The sequence below is a fragment of the Oncorhynchus clarkii genome, chromosome 20 (assembly GCF_045791955.1).
Source record: "Oncorhynchus clarkii lewisi isolate Uvic-CL-2024 chromosome 20, UVic_Ocla_1.0, whole genome shotgun sequence".
NCBI lineage: Eukaryota > Metazoa > Chordata > Actinopteri > Salmoniformes > Salmonidae > Oncorhynchus > Oncorhynchus clarkii.
The window spans coordinates 69,478,431-69,502,582 of NC_092166.1; the positions used below are offsets into that span (position 1 = coordinate 69,478,431).

Below are 24,152 nucleotides of genomic sequence, written 5' to 3' on the forward strand. Positions count from 1 at the left end.
GCTCATCCTTGTGCACTGCAGTGAACAGCAAATCTAAAAAGGAAGTGTTGAGTATACTGGAGATGTTGGTGTGCTTTTGTACTACGTGCTATTACTCAAAGGGAAAATCTGTAGTTGCTACATATACTACCGTTCAAATGTTTGGGGTCACTTAGAAATGTCCTTGTTTTCCATGAAAACATACATGAAATGAGTTGCAAAATGAATAGGAAATATAGTCAAGATGTTGACAAGGTTATACATAATGATTTTTAATTGAAATAATAATTGTGTTCTTCAAACTTTGCTTTCGTCAAAGAATCCTAAATTTGCAGCAATTACAGCCTTACAGACCTTTGGCATTCTAGTTGTCAATTTGTTGAGGTAATCTGAAGAGATTTCACCCCATGCTTCCTGAAGCACCTCCCACAAGTTGGATTGGCTTGATGGGCACTTGTTACTTACCATACGGTCAAGCTGCTTCAACAACAGCTCAATAGGGTTGAGATCTTGTGACTGAGCTGGCCACTCCATTATAGACAGGATACCAGCTGACTGCTTCTTCCCTAAATAGTTATTGCATAGTTTGGAGCTGTGCTTTGGGTCATTGTCCTGTTGTAGGAGGAAATTGGCTCCAATTAAGTGCTGTCCACAGGGTATGGCATGGCGTTGCAAAATGGAGTGATAGCCTTCCTTCTTCAAGATCCCTTTTACCCTGTACAAATCTCCCACTCCTCCAGCATCTTTACATTTTTCTGCATCTCACGAATGTTCTTCTTTGTGATCCGAACACCTCAAACTTAGATTTGTCTGTCCATAACACTTTTTTCCAATCTTCCTCTGTCCACTGTCTGTGTTCTTTTGCCCATCTTAATATTTTATTTTTATTGGCCAGTCTGAGATATGGCTTTTTCTTTGCAACTCTGTCTAGAAGGCCAGCATCCCGGAGTTGCCTCTTCACTGTTGACGTTGAGGCTGGTGTTTTGCAGGTACTATTTAATGAAGCTGCCAGTTGAGGACTTGTGCGGGATCTGTTTCTCACACTAGACACTCTAATGTACTTGTCCACTTGCTCAGTTGTGCACCGGGAACTCCCAATATTCTTTCTATTCTGGTTAGAGACAGTTTCTGCTGTTCTGTGAAGGGAGTATGAAGGGAGTAGTACACAGCGTTGTACGAGATCTTCAGTTTCATGGCAATTTCTCGCATGGAATAGCCTTCATTTCTCAGAACAAGAATAGATTGACGAGTTTCAGAAGAAAGATCTTTGTTTCTGGCCATTTTGAGCCTGTTATTGGGCCCACAAATGCTGATGCTCCAGATACTCAGCTAGTCTAAAGAAGGCCAGTTGTATTGCGGTTTTAATCAGCACAACAGTTTTCAGCTGTGCTAACATAATTGCAAAATTATTTTCTAATGATCAATTAAGCCTTTTAAAATGATAACCTTGGATTAGCTAACACAACATGCCATTGGTTTGGTTGCTGATAATGTGCCTCTGTACGCCTATGTAGATATTCCATTAAAAAGCAGCTGTTTCCAGCTACAATAGTCATTTATAACATTAACAATGTCTACACTGTATTTCTGATCAATTTTGTTATTTTAACGGAGAGAAAATGTGCTTTTATTTAAAAAACAAGGACATTTCTAAGTGACCCCAAACTTTTGAATGGTAATGTACATTTTGGGAGTTCTAAGTTAATGATATGTACCCATTTGATTCTAGAAGAATATAACTTAGAAATGTCTCATGAGCTTAGTTCAACTATCATACCCCCATCAGAACCCAACATATAACCTTGTTTTAATCCAATGTTTGTAAGCAAAGTACACAGAACAAAAATATAAACGCAACATGTCAAGTGTTAGTTTCAAATCCCAGAAATGTTCCATATGTACAAAAACCTTATTTAGATATGCCAACCCTGTCAGGTGGATGGATTATTAAGAATCCGATTAAACAACATGATCATTACCAGTGGTGTAAGTACTTAAGTAAAAATACATTTTCCCTGACACAAAAAGTACTCATAATGTTTTGAATGCAATTCACGCACTTATCAAGAGAACATCCCTCTACTGCCTCTGATCTGACGGACTCACTAAACACACATGCTTCGTATGTAAATTATATCTGAGTGTTGGAGTGTGCCCTAGCTATCAGTAAATTAAAAATAAATTGTGCTGTCTGGTTTGCTTAATGTGAAGAATTTTATACTTTTACTTTTTGATACTTTAAAAAATATATATTTTATTTTTGCATTTTCCAATTTAAGAACATTCAAAACAAAAGTGAAAAGATATTAGACAATGATAGGACAAAGTGACAGTAACAGACGAGCGTAACAAAAATAAATAATAATAATAATTATATAAACAAACATACAATAAGAAAAAAAATAATAACGAGACATTGGATCACCTGCCGTAGGCTACATATTATACATTACGTGTGAAACATTATGTGAGGATTATATATAGGTTCAATCAATGAGATGTGGGGGGAGATTCTCCAAATAGTCAATAAAAGGTTGCCAAATTCTGTAAAATGTCTTTAACTTATTCCTCAAGCAGTAAGTGATTTTCTCCAAAGGGATACAACTATTAACTTCCGATAGCCGCATTGCAACTGGCAGGGAGGAATCCAATTTCCATTTCAAGGCAATACATTTCTTGGCAATCGCTAGCAATATTTCTGTTAGCTTTATAGTATGGCTTTGCCTAAGATTGGTGTTAGTAAAGTTACCCAGTAGACATACTTTTTGATACTTAAGTATATTTAAAATCAAATACTTTGACTTACTCGAGTAGTATTTTACTGGATGACTTCCACCTTTTACTTAAGTCCGTTTCTATTAATCTTTATTTTACTCAGGTATGTCAATTGGGTACTTTTTTCACTACTGATCATTACACAGGTGCACCTTGTGCTGGGGGACAATAAAAAGCTACTTTAAAATATGCTGTTTTGTCACACAACACAATGCCACAGATGTCCCAAGTTTTGAGGGAGCGTGCAATTGGCATGCTGACTGCAGGAATGTCCACCGAAGCTCTTGCTAGAAAATTGAATGTTAATTTCTCTACCATAAGCTGCCTCCAACATTGTTTTAGAGAATTTGGCAGTATGTCCAACCGGGCTCACAACTGCAGACCATGTGCAACCACGCCACCCCAGGACCTCCACATCAGGCTTCTTCACCTGTGGAATCATCTGAGGTGGGGTGCTGAGAAGTATTTCTGTCTGTAATGAAGCCCTTTTCTGGGAAATACACATTCTGATTGGTTGGGCCTGGCTCCTCAGTCGGTGGGCCTGGCTGCCAAGAGGGTTGGGCCTATGCCCTCCCATGGCTGCACCACAGCCCAGTCTTGTGAAATCCATAGATTTGGACCTAATTTATTTATTTCAATTGACTGATTTCCTTTTATGAACTGTAACTCAGTAATATCTTTGAAATGGTTGCATTTATATTTTTGTACAGTATGAATGTAAACAAACACTATATAGCCTCAAAACATGGATAAAACTATGGTTTTGATATCATGGATGGTCAGTCCTTGCATCCATAGCTGTATGAATTTGAGTGGTTACATTTCGCCAACCCATCTTTTAGCCTTTTACTGAAACGGGCGCGGAGTTGGAGTTGTTATTGTTTCAACTAAGGATTGCTGCTTTTAAGAGGGTATACATATATATCGGCTATACATATATATAGGTCCAGTCAAAAGTTTGGACACACCTACTCATTCCAGGGTTTTACTTAATTTTTTACTATTTTCTACATTGTAGAATAATAGTGAAGACATCAAAACTATGAAATAACACATATGGAATCATGTAGTAACCAAAAAAGTGTTAAACAAATCAAAATATAGGGCCTCCCGAGTGGCACTGCATCGCAGTGCTAGCTGTGCCACTAGAGATTCTGGGTTCGAGTCCAGGCTCTGTCGCAGCCAGCCGCGACAGGGAGGCCCATGGGGCAGCGGCGCACAATTTGCCCAGCATTGTCCAGGTTAGGGGAGGGTTTTGCCTGGCATGGATGTCCTTGTCCCATCGCGCACTAGCAACTTCCGTGGCGAGCTGGGCGCAGTGCACGCTGACACGATCGGGTTAAGTCGGCATTGTCAAGAAGCAGTGCGGCTTGGTTGGGTTGTGTTTCGGAAGACGCACGGCTCTCGACCTTCGCCTCTCCCAAGTCCGTACGGGAGTTGCAGCGATGAGACTAGACTGCCACTACCAATTTGGATACCACGAAAAAGAAAAAAATACAAATGTAAATGTTATATTTGAGATTCTTCAAAGTATCCACCCTTTGCCTTGATGACAGCATTCACTCAACCAGCTTCATGAGGTAGTTGGAATGCATTTCAATTAACAGGTGTGCCTTCTTAAAAGTTAATTTGTGGAATTTCTTTCCTTCTTAATGCGTTTGAGCCAATCAGTTGTGTTGTGACAAGGTAACGGTGGTATACAGAAGATATCCCTATTTGGTAAAAGACCAAGTCCATATTATGTCAAGAACAGCTCAAATGAGCAAAGAGAAATGACAATAAAGGTCAGTTGATCTGGAAAATGTCAACAACTTTTAGTTTCTTCAAGTGCAGTCGCAAAAACCGTCAAGTGCTACTGGCTGTCGTGAGGACCGCCACAGGAATAGATAGTCTTTTACCAAATAAGGCTAAGTCCATATTGTGGCAAGAACAGCCTTGCCAGCCCAATTTTGAATATAAACCAAATTTGATCACATTTACATTTTCTCCTGACACACAAATGGACTATAAATACATAACGTTACCAATTAGTTACCCTGACCAAATGGACAGCGCACATCGGCTGTATGCAGCTGCTCTTATTAGTAGCCTACAGTTGATCAGACTGAAAGATTTTCCCGTTTTTATCCCATACAGAATGTCAGATCTCTAATGTTTAGGTGTAGCCTAGGCTGCTGTAACATTTATGCAATGAGGTTTTGCTTGTCTGTCCGGAGTGATTATGTGTTATCATCTTTGCTAAATAAATGCCGGAGGAAAGTGGAAAGCCCCCAAAAATGCGCTGTGTCAACCTCTCTCTTTAATCTAACTTTTAATTGATGATGCGATGGAAGCTATCAAATTGTTCTGAATTGATTTTGACATCCCAGAAAAGACAGTAGAAAGCATCATAATGTGCAATTACCGCTGCAAGCTCCTTGTAGTTGCACTTGTTAGCGGAACTATCCCTCTTGTCGTGTTCTCTAAAAGCCAATTCTTGCATGCCCAAAAACACAGTGGTGTTGATAAGCCGCTTGAGAACATCATCCCTGTTTATTCTTACTTTCTCATTGTGTTGCGCAGTTTGAATACGCAGACCTTTGTCATGATCGATGCAGCTTTTTCCCTGAAGCTTGAATCTGATGTGGGCATTTATATGCTCCCTGCTTTTGTTTTGCCGTTTAGCTGAACGATCAATGTTCTTCGGGTCACTATACCTCCTCCCCCTGTCGCCCAAGACTCACTTTTCAAAAAGCAGACAAGGCCAGCAATACAGGCGGCTTGATGAAAGGCTCCTTGTTAACCAGCTATACTTTTGATTCCAATTTATATTGAATGCCCTCACCTTTTCATCCTTCTTCATGAAACTGATCTCAGGCAGAGGTCGACCCTCGGTTTTAATTTACACCTTTTCCGTGTACCCCAGAGAATGAAAGGGGTTCTTAAACAAAAAGTAAACAACATTTGCAGTGAAAACTGCACACTCAAGCTGGTAGCTAGCAAGCTACTGAAGTTTGATATAAATTGCAGTAACTAGACACAAAAATAAAGTTCTAAAATCAAGAAAACTATTTATAATCTACCTCCGTCTCCTGTAACTTGAAGAAACTAATTTGAATTGAATAATATAAAAAAAATGCTCAACTATCGCTTTTCAATCTCTATCTAATAATGTCACCAACTGACCAAGCCTCTCAACACATGGAACACCCCCCATAATGGTCTGCGGCACAACCCCAATACAACACACTAGGTTAATTCTCTGATCCTAACCCTATGATTGGATGGACACAAAAGCTTTGATTGGTTGGAGGCCGTCCTCCAGAGGTGGTCAAAATGACCATGTAGGACTATGGAAGGGAGTGAGGACAACGAGCCTCCTAGGTTTTGTATTGAAGTCAATGTACCTAGAAGAGGGCAGAAGCTAGCTGTCCTCTGGCTACACCAGAGAGTGCTGTTGAAGTTACTATGGACCTTCATTGCAAAACAGTGTGTTTTAATAAATTATTTGGTGACATATGAATATATTTAGTATAGTTTTATCTAAAAAGGAGACTTTAGTGTTTCACTATTTTTATGAAATTTCACTGAGGAGGATGGTCCACCCCTTCCTCCTCTGAGGAGCCTCCACTCCAAATATTTTCCATATTTTCCTGTTTTATTGTTAGTTTTTTTTTTACATGAAATTGTAGTAACAGCCTGTTACATTCTGAAATTGTCGCCGTAGCTTTACATTTCAATAGTGTTTTTTGCTTGTTTTTTGGGCCTCCACCGAGAGAAGCAGCTCCCAAGGGAATTATCAATGTTTTCAGTCGCGATTTTGCTTGTACCTCATATTATGACTTCCATGATATTTTTAAAATTAAGCCTGGCATGTTCTAAGGTAACTTTAATACGGGAGCTTTTAGGCTTACACTAGCTACTATCTAGCTATGGTTCAGCTAAACGTCAGCATTCAGCTATAGCCAGCACGTTTATGTGAGGATGCAGAAATTATTTTGTTGAGCTAGCTAGCGTTACATAGCTGTGTAGCCTATACTATAATATGAATGACATTGTATGATAACGGTACGGTACTTTTATATTCATATGGGAGGGGTATACGTTCATTATTATATGCTAACATTACTTGATTATGACGAATGTTGTTAATGTTAGTTAGCTAGAGAGCAGGAATTGTTTTTTTTGTCAGCTAATTTAAAGTTGCAATAACTTTTTGGGCGACCCAACCAAATTCACATTGAAATGTGAGTTATAGATCTGTCGTTCTCATTAAAAGCATGTCTAAGAAGTGGTCGATTTGTTCTACAGTTGAAGTCGGATGTTTACATGCACTTAGGTTGGCGTCATTAAAACTAGTTTTCCAACCACTCCACAAATTTCTTGTTAACAAACTATAGTTTTGGCAAGTCGGTTAGGCCATCTACTTGTGCATGACACAAGTAATTGTGCCTTTAAACAGCTTGGACAATTTCAGAAAATGGCATCAAAGGCTTTAGAAGCTTCTGATAGGCTAATTGACATCATTTGAGTCAATTGGAGGTGTACCTGTGGATGTATTTCAATCCCTACCTTCAAACTCAGTGCCTCTTTGCTTGACATCATGGGAAAATCAAAATAAATCAGCCAAGACCTCAGAAGAAAATTGTAGACCACCACAAGTCTGGTTCATCCTTGGGAGCATTTTCCAAACGCCTGAAGGTACCACGTTCATCTGTACAAACAATAGCACGCAAGTATTAACACAGTGTTTCCTCCGGCACATTGGTGCGGCTGGCTTCCGGGTTGGATGCGCGCTGTGTTAAGAAGCAGTGCGGCTAGGTTGGGTTGTGTATCGGAGGACGCATGACTTTCAACCTTCGTCTCTCCCGAGCCCGTACGGGAGTTGTAGCGATTAGACAAGATAGTAGCTACTACAACAATTGGACACCACGAAATTGGGGAGAAAAAGGGGGTGAAAAAAAAAGTGTAATATGGTTTGCTTTAACATATTTGAAAATAAACACACCAACGTTTCGACAGCTTGGCTGTCTTCATCAGGGTATAATCACAAACACTGCGGGATGACTCGTTTATATAGTGTCAAAAGACACAGGTGTCTGTAATCATGGCCAAGAGTGGCCTAATATTATTGGTTAATAATCAAATGTTAAAATGTCATACAAAGAACAGCATATGGATATGGATAGCATAGCATAGATTAATTTGACTACACAAGTTTACAAACAATAACAAATCTCAGAGACCAATTGGTAAACTCTGATTTACCACCCCAAGATATTCCTGAACAATGTCTATTTGCACCCCTACTGGATGGAAATTACAAATGTAATGGCTGTGCTCAATGCAATGGCACTTATAAATGTAGATCCTTCAAACACCCACAAACAGGGAAATCGATCCTAATAAAAGGTGTTATTACGTGCTCCACTAAGGCAGTTATTTATCTTATAACTTGTCCTTCTGGTAAAAATGATGTAGGTAAAGCATCGTAGCACCATTAGGTGTAAAAACTTTACTTATCCAGTTGCGGCCATTCGATTTTGTTTCTGCGTTATATTGGCATTGAACATGACACCCTCCCTAGGAGAGGGGGTGACCTTGATAATTTATTGTTAAAACGAGAGGCTGCCTGGATCTTTAATTTAAAGACCCTTGCGCCCTTCGGTCTCAACGTAGACTTTGACCTGAAGCCATTCTTGTGATTATTGTGACTTTGCCATTGTTATTGTTTGTAAACTTGTGTAGTCAAATTAATCTATGATGGTATGCTATCCATTTGTTGTTTGTATGCTGTTCTTTGTATGACATTTTAATATTTGATTATTAACCAATGATATTAGGCCACTCTTGGCCATGATTACAGACACCTGTGTCTTTTGACACTATATAAACGAGTCATCCCGCAGTGTTTGTGATTATACCCTGATGAAAACAGCTTGGCTGTCGAAACGTTGGTATTACATTTTTTTTTTTTGCATCTGAGCTCCTAGAGTGTGCGGCTCTTTTATTTTCAAGTTTCTATTCCGCTAGCCAGCACCTCGCCTGAATAGGTGTGCGTTTCTTTTTCTTCTAGATTGGTTTAACATATTGTCATATGTTTTAGAAGAAAAGTTACTTGAATTGTTAAATAGTTTGCTTACTAGCTAGTGGCCACTGTGATATGTACGGTGAAGTTGAGCTGCGGACCAATAATGTCATGTTGCAAGCCACAACGAAAGGTAAGGCAATTATGTAATGTGAATCGAAAAGTGGAAATCTATTTGGCCCTTCTGTTCCTTAGACTCTCCTCCATCTCTCGTAGTTGGAATAGGGCCTAAATCTTTGACACTTCCTATGTTTCTCAAGCACATTATTTTTTACACTGTCTTGGAAACCTCCCATGTGTTGCTCTTGTGTTCCCCTTTTTTGTTTGAACAGGCCTCACTTCACTTCCCCTCCATCAGACAGAGACCCATGATTTCATATACAGTTGTGCTGCTTATTTACAGCTACCTGGACATTAAATGAAACAGAGCTTGAGTTGTTCTTGAGATGGTTAGGGTTTCTGTCTCACCATGTTTTTTTAAACACCTTTCTTTAATTCAATTTTAATAAATCATTCTTGGGTATTAAGTGGTTTTTTTCCTGAACAAGGATGTGCTCCTTCAGCAATCAAAACAAACATCAAACATACTATAATAATTGCATTTGTAGAGCGCTTTTCATTTACAGACATAAATCACAAAGCTCCTTAAATTGAGAGCTACCATTAAATGGAGAAAAAAATTGAATTAAAGGGAATGAATTAAAAACTTAAAGCAAGAAATTAAAAGATCGCAAGCAGCCTTGTATTATACAAGATACATACATTTAATAAAGGAGGCGACATGGACAAAATAATAACTTGAAACGAATGTATAAGACTGACAACAGATACCACAACAATCACATTAAGTGAAATCCAGTTTGAAGAAGTGTTTCTTTATCTCAGACTTCAAGGCAGTGGTGGTCTGGGGCATGCGGAGGTGGTGGGGGGGGGCTCGTTCCAGAGCCGGGGGTCGAGACAGCAGAATGCTCAGTGACCCATTGTTTTTAGGTGCGTCTTTGGAACTGCAGGGAGTCATTGATAATTTGACCGGCGTGAACGTGAAGACTGTTTGGGGCTGAAGAGTTCACTGAGGTATTGGGGACCAGAGGAATTGGGGGTTATGAAGAAGAGGGAGTCTGGGGTTGTGTTTATGTTCTCGTGGAATTGGATGTTGCGTTTCCTGATTAGGAAAGGAATGGCGCCTAAGACGGAGCCTTGGGGGACACCACAGTTAATCGTTGAGGCGATGATTCCACTTCTTAATCTTTTCAAATAAGTAGGTGGATAATCTTCCACTGTCCTCTGTGGTAGCAATGTTTTATGTATGTATGGATGGAAGGATGGATGAATGGATGGTGCGGAGAAAACAACATTCAGCAGCCATGAGCCATGGAACCTCCCTATTCCTGAAAAGTGAGGCATGAGGAAACGCCACACCTCTTTTTTTTCCCCCCTCCAGCCTTAGCATTCCAGCCTGTTCCCATTCCCCTGGTTTCTTACTTTCAAACAGGAATGGAAAGGATTAGGGAAGGACATGAATCTGGTTTCTAAGGCCAAGTACAGCAACAAATGAATCACTGTGAAACAGGGCTGCACGTGGGTTATCAAAAGGTTTTATCTGCTCTTTTGCTTTGCTATGGGGATTATGATTTGTTTAGCAAAGAAGATATATTATTAAATGCAACAAAGTTGGGTTAATTGTTGACAAAATGATTGACCTTGAAAATCTAATTAAAGTCATGTGAAAGTACATGTTTATTTCTGACGCATACTGAAGTGAATTCACCATTGTGCAACATCCGCTTTCTCATGTTGTGTTTAGTAATTCTTAAAGCATAGTGTTGCAAATGGAGGGTCGATTACCGGTAACTTTCAAAGTTTACCAGTAAACTACAGGAATTTCGAAAACATACAGGATTTTATGGAATTTTCGTAACATATCAAGTATATTTATTTATTTTACTATGTCAATATGTTTTTGTAAATGTTTTGATGCCAAACTGGTGGCAGTTGTGAAAAAAAGTGTGTTGTGAAAAGTGTATTAGTTGGAAGAGTTGCAGAGTTAATAGAAAATTATGCCATTGTTGATTTAAATGTTTTTTCATTAATTAGGCTCTTTTCCCTTGAACCTTTGGTCTATTTACTAGAAACCCATGGACAATATGTACACAGATATAAGGATTAATAAATATGTATTTGTAATTCAAATATATTACCAAAGTTACCGTAGATTACCTGTTAATTACCACAATTATAGAAAGTTCCGATAACTTGGTAAATTACCGGTAGTTTTGCAACCCTATGTTCCACGTAGGAATGAACAGGGCTAAGTAAGTATGTTTTCTGATCAGGTGTGTCCTTGTGTGATTTCCCCACAGTTGATGGACTGGAAAAAGCATCTCTGTCCAACTGTGATGTTGTGGTGGGCAGCACCCAGACTCCTCCACTGAAGCAGAAGGGGAAGCTCTCCACTATAGGGAAGATCTTCAAACCCTGGAAATGGCGCAAGAAGAAAACCAGTGACAAGTTTCAGGACCTATCCAAAGGTACGTCTGAAGTAGCCTGGTCACATACTGTTTTATTATGCTGTAGCCAACTATTCCTTTGTTGCCATGCCATATGTTTTCATGCTAACATAAAACTTGTTCTATTTAATATCCCCTGAAATCACCCCCCCCCCACACACACACACACACACACACAAAGCCATTAGTTTGTATCTTGCATGACGCTGAAATTCCTGGCAAGCTACATAGTTAACTAATGTAAATTTTGTGATATTGACAATTTACATTTATGTAAAGATCTCGAGCGATAGAATATAGGCTGGCTATGGGCAGGTTTGAAATGAATTCGGTGCTGCCAAAGAATAGAAGTGTGATCATGGGTTTAATTTCTCAAGCATCCTCCACTGTCTGTACTATGTAACACAGAACTAAATGAAGTGATATCTGATCATCATATGCAGTCATGTTGAGCTCTTCATGTCATTCTAGACCTGGCTTCAAATCATTTTTGTTTTCTTTCAAATACTTTCACCATTTGATGGAGCCTGTCTGGGTGGGGTTTACATTGTTGGTTCTAACCCATTTGTTCCATTGTGCCAGGCAAGCTCAATCAAGTGCAGCTTTTTGAAAGAAAACCAATACTATTTGAACCCAGGTCTGTTGGCTGGTAGTGGAAAGGACTTCTCAGGTTCAACTCTTGGTGTGATAATTGTTATTAGAACACAAATGCTCTCCATTAGCTGTGTTACAGTGGAAGTGATTGTCTGGCAGCATCTAATTTGAACAAAAGCAGCTTTTTGTGCTCTTGCATGGCTAAAGTGTTGGATGGCTGTATCTGGGCCGCCAATAGTCAGCAGTGTATTCCCAGTCTATGCCAGCCTATCGAAATATCTGTCACATGCAAGGTGGTATAAAATCCAACCTTCTCGTGTAACTAGTATGAGTGAAACTTTATGCTTAAAGTCAGTTACTATTTCTATGGAAAACTAGAAGAACTAGGACTAAATTAAAGTTGTACACAGATTACATTATCTAAAGGCTTCAGAAGGCTTGAGAATACTTCTCTGGTGTGGACTGAAGAATGGTCATACCTAGGACTGTTGCGGTGACCGTATTACCGCCACACCGGCAGTCATGAGTCATGACCGCAGTAAAATTCCACTTGACCGTTGAGTCACTGTAATCTCCTTTTATGCACTCTGGACATGCTTTGGTAGTACCCAACTCACTAATGACCGTCAGGTCACTAATGGCCTGGTACTCAGCACTCTATTGTCCCTCAAACCACTCTGACATCAATGCAAATGCCATTAAAAATCACATCAAACACTTATCATCAAAACAGTATCATGCTTTTAAAACTCACTTCACTGTGATCGATCAATTTGAAGAAAGAAGTTCAACAACAGGTTGAAACTGAGGGGAAAACACGGTCGTTGTGAATCTCGTTTCAAAGCCTAATACAACTAAATGGACAGCACTTTCTAAGGGGATGATTAATTCAAAACACCCAAAATAGCCTAGTAATAGGGAATTTTTAAAAATGTTTTCATAGTTAATAGACTGACATTACCCCTAGCTACAGAATATCTCACCACTGTGCGTTTCCCTCTCTCTCCTTTCTCGAGCGTGCAGAGAGGAGGGCTGTCAATAGTTTAATGAAATGTTTTCTTGCGAAAAAAAGTTACTATCAATATTCCCTAACAGATTTGACTTTGTTTCCCAAATGAAGCTGGACAGCCCATGGACAGCCCATGGCATACAGAGTTTGGGCGGAAAAAACCTGTCGCACAGCGAGAGGCTGCATGCTCCTCAAACAGTGGAGTGAAATGGGTGTTCCTATGAGCCCAGTGTGAAAGCAGAGTTTTGATAGTTGCCACTAAAAAGAGGATCCCATCTGCTACTATATTTAGTTTTCAGCTGCTCATATTAAGCACATGCTCCACTATAATACCAGAGTAGCCTACCCTGCATGATTGAAAAACAAGCTACGGGAAAGCGGCCTCCATTCTCCATTCTCCATTCGAGTGCATGTGGATGACATTTCTTTTTCCCCCTACACCTGTTCTTGCCCATTTTATAATGGGCCATTCTAAATCGAAACAACTTTGACATATTAGTGAAGACAAGATTACATTTAGAATAGTCTGATGGGTGAAATATGGTCACTAGTGGTTAGAGCGTTGGACTAGTAACCGGAAGGTTGCAAGTTCAAACCCCCAAGCTGATAAGGTACAAATCTGTCGTTCTGCCCCTGAACAGGCAGTTAACCCACTGTTCCTAGGCCGTCATTGAAAATAAGAATTTGTTCTTAACTGACTTGCCTAGTTAAATAAAGGTGAAAAAAAAGAGAAGAGTGTGTGCAGCCTGAGGCAAGGAACAGAGTGCAAGCTTTTTTTGTGGCTTTCTCAAGTCTTCAATAGCCTATAGACACACCATGCAGTCCCATATACATTCTAAGGTGTGTATCATTCACAACTAAAGTGGCCAAATAACTCTAAATCTAGCATAAGGACCTGTTTCAAATGATCACTTTTACGCTCAACATAGCCACTCCATATGCTCCCTCACTCCAGAATGGGAAAATGTATATTTTCTATTTTATCCAGCTAAGGTCAATTATATTCTTCTTTCTATAAAATCATATAATATAAAATAATGGCACAGGATTTGTAAGCAATATATTGTCTGCTAAATGAACAAGCCTACAGCCTATGGTATGGCACATAGCCAGATAACATACCGTAGGACAACTCATATTCTTTTCTTCTGAAATACATTTTATTCATATCATAATGTTTCTTTAGACCTGCCTAAAATAATGGATTTATTGTGATGTATAGTAAATGGATTCATTCTACTCTTTAATATGTAAATGTTCCAAAGACGCGCATTAGTGGCTTGTAGGCCTATGCGTGGAGGCCTGGAGATGCTAAACGTGTTTTAATGTTAATTAAAAGGTCAATTACTGTGAGACTGGCAGTCATTTGCATGACAATAACCGTCTGATAAAATGTCAAGACCTCCACACCCCTAGTCATACCAGGTATTGTATTAGTCCTATGCAGTTTACTCATACCTTGGACAACCTCTAGTTAGTACTAATCCATTCTCTTGAACACAAACACAATCTCACCTAAAGGCTCATGTAACACTTCACTGTGAGATTGTCATGCAAGTACTATTAATGATGTTAGGTGCTGTCGTGCTGTTAGGTGACCTTAACTTAAACTGGGACATGCTTAACACCCCGGCCATCCTACAATCTAAGCTTGATGCCCTCAATCTCACACAAATTATCAATGAACCTACCATGTACAACCCCAAATCCGTAAAAACGGGCACCCTCATAGATATCATCCTAACCAACCTGCCCTCCAAATACACCTCTGCTGTCTTCAACCAGGATCTCAGCGATCACTGCCTCATTGCCTGTGTCTGTAATGGGTCTACGGTCAAACAACCACCCGTCACCCAGCTGCCCACTGCACTGAGGCTAGGAAACACTGTCACCACCAATAAATCCATGATAATTGAGAATTTCAATAAGCATTTTTTTTTACGGCTGGCCATGCTTTCCACCTGGCTACCCCTACCCTGGTCAACAGCCCTGCACCCCCCCACAGCAACTTGACAAAGCCTCCCCCATTTCTCTTTCACCCAAATCAGATAGCTGATTTTCTGAAAGATCTGCAAAATCTGGACCCCTACAAATCAGCTGGGCTAGACAATCTGGACTCTCTCTTTCTAAAATGTATCTGCAGAAATTGTTGCAACCCCTATTACTAGCCTTTTCAACCTCTTTCGTATCGTCCGAGATCCCCAAAGATTGGAAAGCTGCCGCGGTCATCCCCCTCTTCAAAGGGGGAGACACTCCAGACCAAAACTGCTACCTATATCTATCCTACCCTGCCTTTTCTAAGGTCTTCGAAAGCCAAGTTAACAAACAAATCACTGACCATTTCGAATCCCACCGTACCTTCTCCGCTATGCAATCTGGTTTCCCGAGCTGGTCATGGGTGTACCTCAGCCATGCTCAAGTTCCTAAACGATATCACAACCGCCATCGATAAAAGCCAATACTGTGCAGCTGTATTCATCGACCTGGCCAAGGCTTTCGACTCTGTCAATCACCACATTCATATCGGCAGACTCAACAGCCTTGGTTTCTCAAATTACTGCCTCGCCTGTTTCACCAACGGCTTCTCAGACAGAGTTCAGTGTGTCAAATCGGAGGGCCTGTTGTCCGGACCTCTGGCAGTCTCTATGGGGGTGCCACAGGGTTCAATTCTCTGGCTGACTTTGTTCTCTGTATACATCAATGATGTCGCTCTTGCTGCTGGTGATTCTCTGATCCACCTCTACGCAGAAGACACGATACTTCCTTCTTTGGACACTGTGTTAACTTCATTGGGATAGCATTTTCACTTTTGGATGAAAAGCGTGCCCAGAGTAAATTGCCTGCTACTCAGTCCCAGATGCTAATATATGCATGTTATTAGTAGTATTGGATATAAAACACTCTGAAGTTTCTAAAACGGTTTGAATGATGTCTGTGAGTATAACAGAACTCATATGCCAGGCAAAAACCTGAGAAAAAAAATCAAGCCAGGAAGTGGGAATTCTGAGGTTTGATGTTTTTCAACTCAGCCCCTATTGAAGATACAGTGGGATATTGGTCATCGTGCACTTCCTAAAGCTTCCACTAGATGTCAACAGTCTTTAGAACATTGTTTCAGGCTTCTACTGTGAAGGGGGGCTGAATGAGAGGGGGATGAGTTAGATGTCTGGCAGAGAGCCATGGGCTCGTGACGCGCGGTCATGTGAGAGTTAGCTCGCCTTCCATTGCTTTTCTACAGACAAAGGAATTCTCCGGTTGGGACATTATTGAAGATTTATGTTAAAAACATCCTAAAGATTGATTCTATACATCGTTTGACATGTTTCTATGGACTTTTTGGACGTTTCGTCCGACCTTTCCACGCGCTTTTGGATTTGATTACCAAACGCCCTAACAAAAGGAGGTATATGGACATAAATGATTAACTTTATCGAACAAATCAAACATTTATTGTGGAACTGGGATTCCTGGGAGTGCATTCTGATGAAGATCATCAAAGGTAAGTGAATATTTATAATGCTATTTCTGACTTCTGTTGACTCCACAACATGGCGGATATTTCTTTGGCTGGTTTGGGCTCTGAGCGCCGTACTCAGATTATTGCATGGTATGCTTTTTCCGTAAAGTTTTTTTGAAATCTGACACAGCGGTTGCATCAAGGATAAGTTTATCTAAAGTTCCATGTATAATAGGTGTATCTATTATCAATGTTTATTATAAGTATTTCTGTAAATTGATGTGGCTCTCTGCAAAATCACTGCATGTTTTGGAACTACTGAACATAACACGCCAATGTAAAATTAGATTTTTGGATATAAATATGCACTTTATCAAACAAAACATACATGTATTGTGTAACATGAAGTCCTATGAGTGTCATCTGATGAAGATCATCAAAGGTTAGTGATTAATTTTTATCTATATTTCTGCTTTTTGTGACTCCTCTCTTTGGCTGGAAAAATGGCTATGTTTTTCTGTGACTTGGTGGTGACCTAACATAATCGTTTGTGGAGCTTTCGCTGTAAACGCCTTTCTGAAATCCGACACTATGGCTGGATTAACGAGAATTTTATCTTTAAAATGGTGCCTAATACTTGTATATTTGAGATGTGATTTATGAGATTTCTGTTGTTTGAATTTGGCGCCCTGCAATTTCACTGGCTGTTGGCGAGGGGTTCCGCAGAACCCCGTTCCCAGACAGGTTAACTAACCTCCAGACGAGCTTCAATGCCATACAACTCTCCTTCCGTGGCCTCCAACTGCTCTTAAATGCAGGTAAAACTAAATGCATGCTCTTCAACCGATCGCTGCCCACACCTGCCCGCCCGCCCAGCATCACTACTCTGGACGGTTCTGACTTAGAATATGTGGCCAACTACAAATACCTAGGTGTTTGGTTAGACTGTAAACTCTCCTTCCAGACTCACATTAAGCATCTCCAATCCAAAATTAAATCTAGAATCGGCTTCCTATTTCGCAACAAAGCATCCTTCACTCATGCTGTCAAACACACCCTCGTAAAACTGACTATCCTACCGATCCTTGACTTCGGCGATGTCATTTACAAAATAGCCTCCAACACTCCACTCAACAAATTGGATGCAGTCTATCACAGTGCCATCCGTTTTGTCACCAAAGCCCCATATACTACCAACCACTGCAAACTGTATGTTCTTGTTGGCTGGCCCTCGCTTCATATTCGTCGCCAAACCCACTGGCTCCAGGTCATCTATAAGTCTTTGCTAGGTAAAGCCCCGCCTTATCTCAGCTCACTGGTCACCATAGCAGCACCCATCAATAGCACGTGCTCCAGCAGGTATATCTCACTGTTCACCCCCAAAGCCAATTCCTTCTTTGGCTGCCTTTCCTTCCAGTTCTCTGCTGCCAATGACTAGAACGAACTGCAAATATCACTGAAGCTGGAGACTCATATCTCCCTCACTAGCTTTAAGCACCAGCTGTCGGAGCAGCTCACAGATCACTGCACCTGTACATATCCCATCTGTAAATAGCTCATCCAACTACCTCATCCCCCATACTGTTATTTATTTTGCTCCTTTGCACCCCAGTATCTCTTCTTGCACACACACCTTCTGCACATCTATCACTCCAGTGTTTAATTGCTATATTGTAATTATATTGCCACCATGGCCTATTTATTGCTTTACCTCCCTTATCCTACCTCATTTGCACACACTGTATATAGACTTTTTATATTGTATATTTGACTGCGTGTTTGTTTATTCCATGTGTAACTCTGTGTTGTTGCTTGTGTCTCACTGCTTTGATTTATCTTGGCTAGGTCGCAGTTGTAAATTAGAACTTGTTCTCAACTATCCTACCTGGTTAAATAAAGGTGAAATAAATAAATAAATAAAACATGATAGAGAATCGGAGTTCCATAAAGCCTTCGAGCGATCATAATTTACATATTTAATGGGCTTACTTTCCCGACTGCATCATGGAACCATTTCCCTAAGCTGTTCATCTTTCACATGGCCTGTTGTAATCAATTCATCTGTGTAATTGTTCCTGTACTTTTATTTAATCCCTAATTTAGGGTGTGTGGGGGGGGTGCAGTGGGTAATATCCTCCCCTGTCATTGCAAAAGGCATAGAATTAATGACTGCATCTGGTCAATGATTAACAACTCTGCCATGCTCATCTCCATAGTTCTGGAGAGGAAAATCTCCACGAGGCAAAGTCGAGAGGAGCTGATAAGAAGAGGCGTTCTCATTCCCGATCAAGGTGAGTTATGGCGGGAAAATGTATGAAATCTAACAGTGTGCTAAGTGTTCCATTTGTTTATTATAGTATTGAGTAGAAGTCCCGCCCCAAACCCCCGTTTTCCTCTACGTCATCAGGAAGTGGAATACCACCTGATGTTAGCTGTTGCTACGATGGGGAAGAAACCCAAACTGCAGTTCCGTCTAAGTTGTTTGTGTCCTCCTGGTACACTGTACTGTAGTCCCCTCCCACGCATTGTTTAACACCAATGTAACATTACCTCAAATCTGTGTCAAGGAAGACAAATGTAATTTTGTTCTTAGGGGAGCTAATCTAATGGTAAATGTCTTGAGACGGAAGCCTCCTTTCTTCTTACATTCCTTGTGTGTACTGTATAATTAATGGATGTAGTAAAATAGCTGTCAGTTAAATGTCAGGTAATGTCAGCTAAAATGTACCCCATTCTCACCCCTTGCTAACTCTTAAATGTTTCATTTGCACCAGAGGAGCCAGTGAACTCTGAGAATCTAAATGGCCATGCAACGCCTAGTGTGGGGTCAGATGAGGTCAAAGTTGACATGGAGTCTCCGCAAACACCTTTGGAGGAGAAGACAAAAGGGTCGGAGAATGCTGAGGACAAAGCAGGTATACTGGAATGCGTTTAACATGTTTGTCTGCAAGCAGGCCAGAGCTAAATGAAATGGCATGGTCTAAATCCATTCGGTGAGCTCCAATTGAATAATGTGTCCACTAGCGCTTCCTATTTTGGCTTTGACCTCCAAGCAGGAGTCTGAACAGAGCAATAACCCATCCACTAATGGTCAATATCACCCTTTTAGACCTGCAGGAGTATTGCCATCTGAAGCTTTTTAAGTGTTGTGGGGGTTCCTCAATTCAATTTTTCCATCCCATATCTATTAACACGTCTCCATTGCTGTTGATCTTTTAGCAGTAGCCCCTGACTGATAGGCATAATGCTGCACACTCCAGCAGAATGTATCCAGATACACCTATGTTAAATCCCCTTGACAGTCAGATAGGGAAACGAAAGAGCAGAAATCCCCTTTTCTTAAGCCCTGCAGACAAAAGGAGGCTGTCACTTCTGCAATGATCAAAGGCCCTCTGTACTCTACTGACCATAACAATATGGGCCTCTGGAGCCAGAGCTCTGGCCTCTTCAGATCAATAGTAAGCCAATCTACTGCTGGGGCGGCAGGTAGCCTAGTGGTTAGAGGGTTGGGCCAGTAACCAAAAGGTTGCTAGATCAAATCCCCAAGTTGACAAGGTAAAAATCTGTCATTCTGAACAAGGCAGTTAACCCACTGTTCCCACTGTAAATAAGAATTTGTTCTTATCTGACTTGCCTAGTTAAATAAAGGTTAAATAAAAAAGAATACTGCTGCCCACATAATACTGCTGACCAAAGACAAACTGGGATGACCAGCTAGAGCTCTCTCCAACAACACATTCAGAGTGGTTCAGCTGGTCAGTGCGGGTCAGGAAGACTGATTCAAATGAGGCCTCAGTTCATTATGGAGTCATTTGGTGCCCTGTCAGGGCAGATACCCGGACAATGTCTCATCTAAAGTGCCCGGGCACTGAGGGCAATAATCTATTGCTTTATTGAAGGCAGCAGGAGCTTGGTCGTGATGAGAAGAATGTAAAGGGAAATGATCCTACTCTATAAGATATACTTTATTAGTCCATACTAGATGGACATTCGTCTTCTGCTTTTTTCCCCAACCCTTACGAGATAGATAGATGTACATATATTTTGTGTACCAGTACCATTCAAAAGTTTGGACACACCCACTCATTCAAGGGTTTTTCTTTATTTTTTACTATTTTCTACATTGTAGAATAATAGTGAAGACATCAAAACTATGAAATAACATATGGAATCATGTAATAACCAAAAAAGGTTTAAACAAATCAAAATATATTTTATAATTGAGATTCTTCAAAGTAGCCACCCTTTGCCTTGATGACAGATTTGCACACTTTTGGCATTCTCTTATCCAGCTTAAGCTGGAATTCTTTCCCAACAGTCTTGAAGGAATTACCACATATGAGCACTTGTTGGTTGTTTTTCCTTCACTCTGCTGTCCAACTCATCCCAAACCATCTCAATTGGGTTGAGGTCGTGTGATTGTGGAGGCCAGGTCATCTGATGCAGCATCATCACTCTCCTTCTTGGTCAAATAGCCCTTACACAGCCTGTAAGTGTGTTGGGTCATTGTCCTGTTGAAAAACAAATGATAGTCCCACAAAGCTCAAACCAGATGGGATGGTGTATTGCTGCAGAATGCTGTGGTAGCCATGCTGGTTAAGTGTGCCCTGAATTCTAAATAAATCACTAACTGTGTCACCAGCAAAGCACCATCATAACACCTCCTCCATGCTTCACGGTGGGAACCACACATGCGGAGATCATCCGTTCACCACCTCTGCGTCTCACTAAGACACGGAGGTTGGTACCAAAAATCTCAAATTCGGACTCATCATACCAAAGGACAGATTTACACCGGTCTAATGTCCATTGTTCATGTTTCTTGGCCCAAGCAAAACTCTTCTTCTTATTGGTGTCCTTTAGTAGTAGTTACATTGCAGCAATTCGACCATGAAGGCCTGATTCACACAGTCTCCTCTGAACAGTTGATGTGTCTGTTACTTGAACTCTGTGAAGCATTTATTTGGGCTGCAATTTCTGGGCTGGTAACTCTAATGAACTTATCCTCTGCAGCAGAGGTAACTCTGGGTTTTCCTTTCCTGTGGCGGTCCTCATGAGAGCCAGTTTCATCATAGCACTTGATGATTTTTTCCAGATTGACTGACGTTCATGTCTTAAAGTAACGATGGAGTGTAATTTCTCTTTGCTTATTTGAGCTGTTCTTGCCATAATATGGACTTGGTCTTTTACCAAATAGGGCTATCTTCTGTATACCAACACTACCTTGTCACAACACAACTGATTGGTTCAAACGCATTAATAAGAAGGAAATTCCATAAAATAACTTTTAAGAAGCCACACCTGTTAATTGAAAGGCATTCCAGGTAACTACCTCATGAAGCTGGTTGAGTGAATGCCAAGAGTGGGCAAAGCTGTCGTCAAGGCAAAAGGTGGCTACTTTGAAGAAAATATATTTTGATTTGTTTAACTTTTTTTGTTTGTTTTTTACTTAACCTTTTGGTAACTACATGATTCCATATGTGTTATTACATAGTTTTGATGTCTTCACTATTATTCTACAATGTAGAAAATATTAAGAATAAAGAAAAACCCTGGAATGAGTAGGGGTGTACAAACCTTTGACTGGTACTGTATATATTTTATATATACAGTTGAAGTCGGAAGTTTACATACACTTAGGTTGGAGTCATTAAATCCTGTTTTTCAACCACTCCACAAATTTCTTGTTAACAAACTATAGTTTTGGCAAGTCAGTTAGGACATCTACTTTGTGCATGACACAAGTAATTTTCCCAACAATTGTTTACACACAGATTATTTCACTTATAATTCACTGTATCACAATTCCAGTGGGTCAGAAGTTTACATCCACTAAGTTGACTGTGCCTTTAAACAGCTTGGAAAATTCCAAAAAATGACATCATAGCTTTAGAAGCTTCTGATAGGCTAATTGGCATAATTTGAGTCAATTGGAGGTGTACCTGTGGATGTATTTCAAGGCCTACCTTCAAACTCAGTGCCTCTTTGCTTGACATCATGGGAAAATCAAAAGAAATCAGCCAAGACCTCAGAAAAAAAACTATAGACCTCCACAAGTCTAGTTCATCCTTGGGAGCAATTTCCAAATGCCTGAAGGTACCACGTTCATCTGTACAAACAATAGTACGCAACTATAAACACCATGGGACCACGCAGCCATCATACCGCTCAGGAAGGATATGCATTCTGTCTCCTAGAGATGAACGTACTTTGATGTGAAAAGTGCAAATCAATCCCAGAACAACAGCAAAGAACCATGTAAAGATGCTGGAGGAAACCGGTACAAAGGTATCTATATCCATAGTGAAACGAGTCCTATGTCTACATAACCTGAAAGGCCTCTCAGCATGGAAGAAGCCACTGCTCCAAAACCGCCATAATAAAGCCAGACTATGGTTTGCAACTGCACATGGGGATAAAAAGTTTGTACTTTTTGGAGAACTATCCTCTGTTCTAATGAAACAAAAATAGAACTGTTTGGCCGCAGTGAGCATCGTTATGTTTGGAGGAAAAAGGGGGATGCTTGCAAGCCGAAGATCACCATCCCAACTGTAAAGCACGGGGTGGCAGCATAATTTCGTGGGGGTGCTTTGCTGCTGGAGGGACTGGTGCACTTCACAAAATAGATGGCATCATGAGGACGGAAAATTATGTGGCTGTATTGAAGCAACTCAAGACATCAGTCAGGAAGTTAAAGCTTGGTCGCAAATGGGTCTTCCAAATGGACAATGTTCCTAAGCATACTACCAAAGTTGTGGCAAAATGACTTATGGACAACAAAGGCATGGTATTGGAGTGGCCATCTCAAAGTCCTGACCTCAATCCTATAGAAAATGTGTGGGCAGAACTGAAAAAGCGTGTGCGAGCAAGGAGGCCTACAAACCTGACTCGGTTACATCAGCTCGGTCAGGAGGAATGGGCCAAAATTCACCCAACTTATTGTGGGAAGCTTGTGGAAGGCTACCCAAAACGTTTGACCCAAGTTAAACAATTTAAAGGCAATGCTACCAAATACTAATTGAGTGTATGTAAACTTCTGACCCACTGGGAATGTGATGAAAGAAATAAAAGCTGAAATAAATCATTCTCTCTACTATTATTCTGACATGTCACATTCTTAAAATAAAGTGGTGATCCTAACTGGCCTAAGACAGGGCATTTCTACAAGGATTAAATGTCAGGAATTGTGAAACTGAGTTCAAATGTATTTGTCTAAGGTGTATGTAATCTTCCGACTTCAACTGTATATAGGCGTACAGAGGCCCATTATCAGCAACTGTCACTCCTGTGTTCCAATGGCACTTTGTGTTAGCTAATCCAAGTTTATCATTTTAAAAGGTTCATTGATCATTAGATACCACTTTTTGCAATTATGTTAGCACAGCTGAACTGTTGTCCTGATTTTAAAGAAGCAATATAACTGGCCTTCTTTAGACTAGTTGAGTATCTGCAGCATCACCATTTGTGGTTTCGATTACAGGCTCAAAATGGCCAGAAACAAAGATCTTTCTTCTAAAACTCATCAATCTATTCTCGTTCTGAGAAATGAAGGTTATTTCATGCGAGAAATTGCCATGAAACTGAAGATCTCGTACAACGCTGTGTACTACTCCCTTCACATAACAGCTCAAATGGTCTCTAACCAGAATAGAAAGAGGAGTGTGAGGCCCCGGTGCACAACTGAGCAAGAGTACAAGTACTTTAGTGTCTAGTTTGAGAAACAGACACCTCACAAGTCCGCAACTGGCAGCTTCATTAAATAGT

At 40.4% G+C, this 24,152-nt stretch overlaps 1 protein-coding gene across 3 annotated transcripts in view; it reads left to right on the forward strand.

Moving 5' to 3' along the window:
* Positions 1 to 24,152, forward strand: part of LOC139376820 (phosphatase and actin regulator 2) — a 49,142-nt gene that overhangs the window by 10,164 nt on the left and 14,826 nt on the right. For all 3 annotated transcript variants that reach the window (XM_071119758.1, XM_071119759.1, XM_071119760.1), the window contains exons 2-4: positions 11,182 to 11,349; positions 18,605 to 18,679; positions 19,163 to 19,303. In XM_071119758.1, the coding sequence (XP_070975859.1) occupies positions 11,182 to 11,349; positions 18,605 to 18,679; positions 19,163 to 19,303 (384 nt within the window). The remainder of the gene's footprint in view (positions 1 to 11,181; positions 11,350 to 18,604; positions 18,680 to 19,162; positions 19,304 to 24,152) is intronic.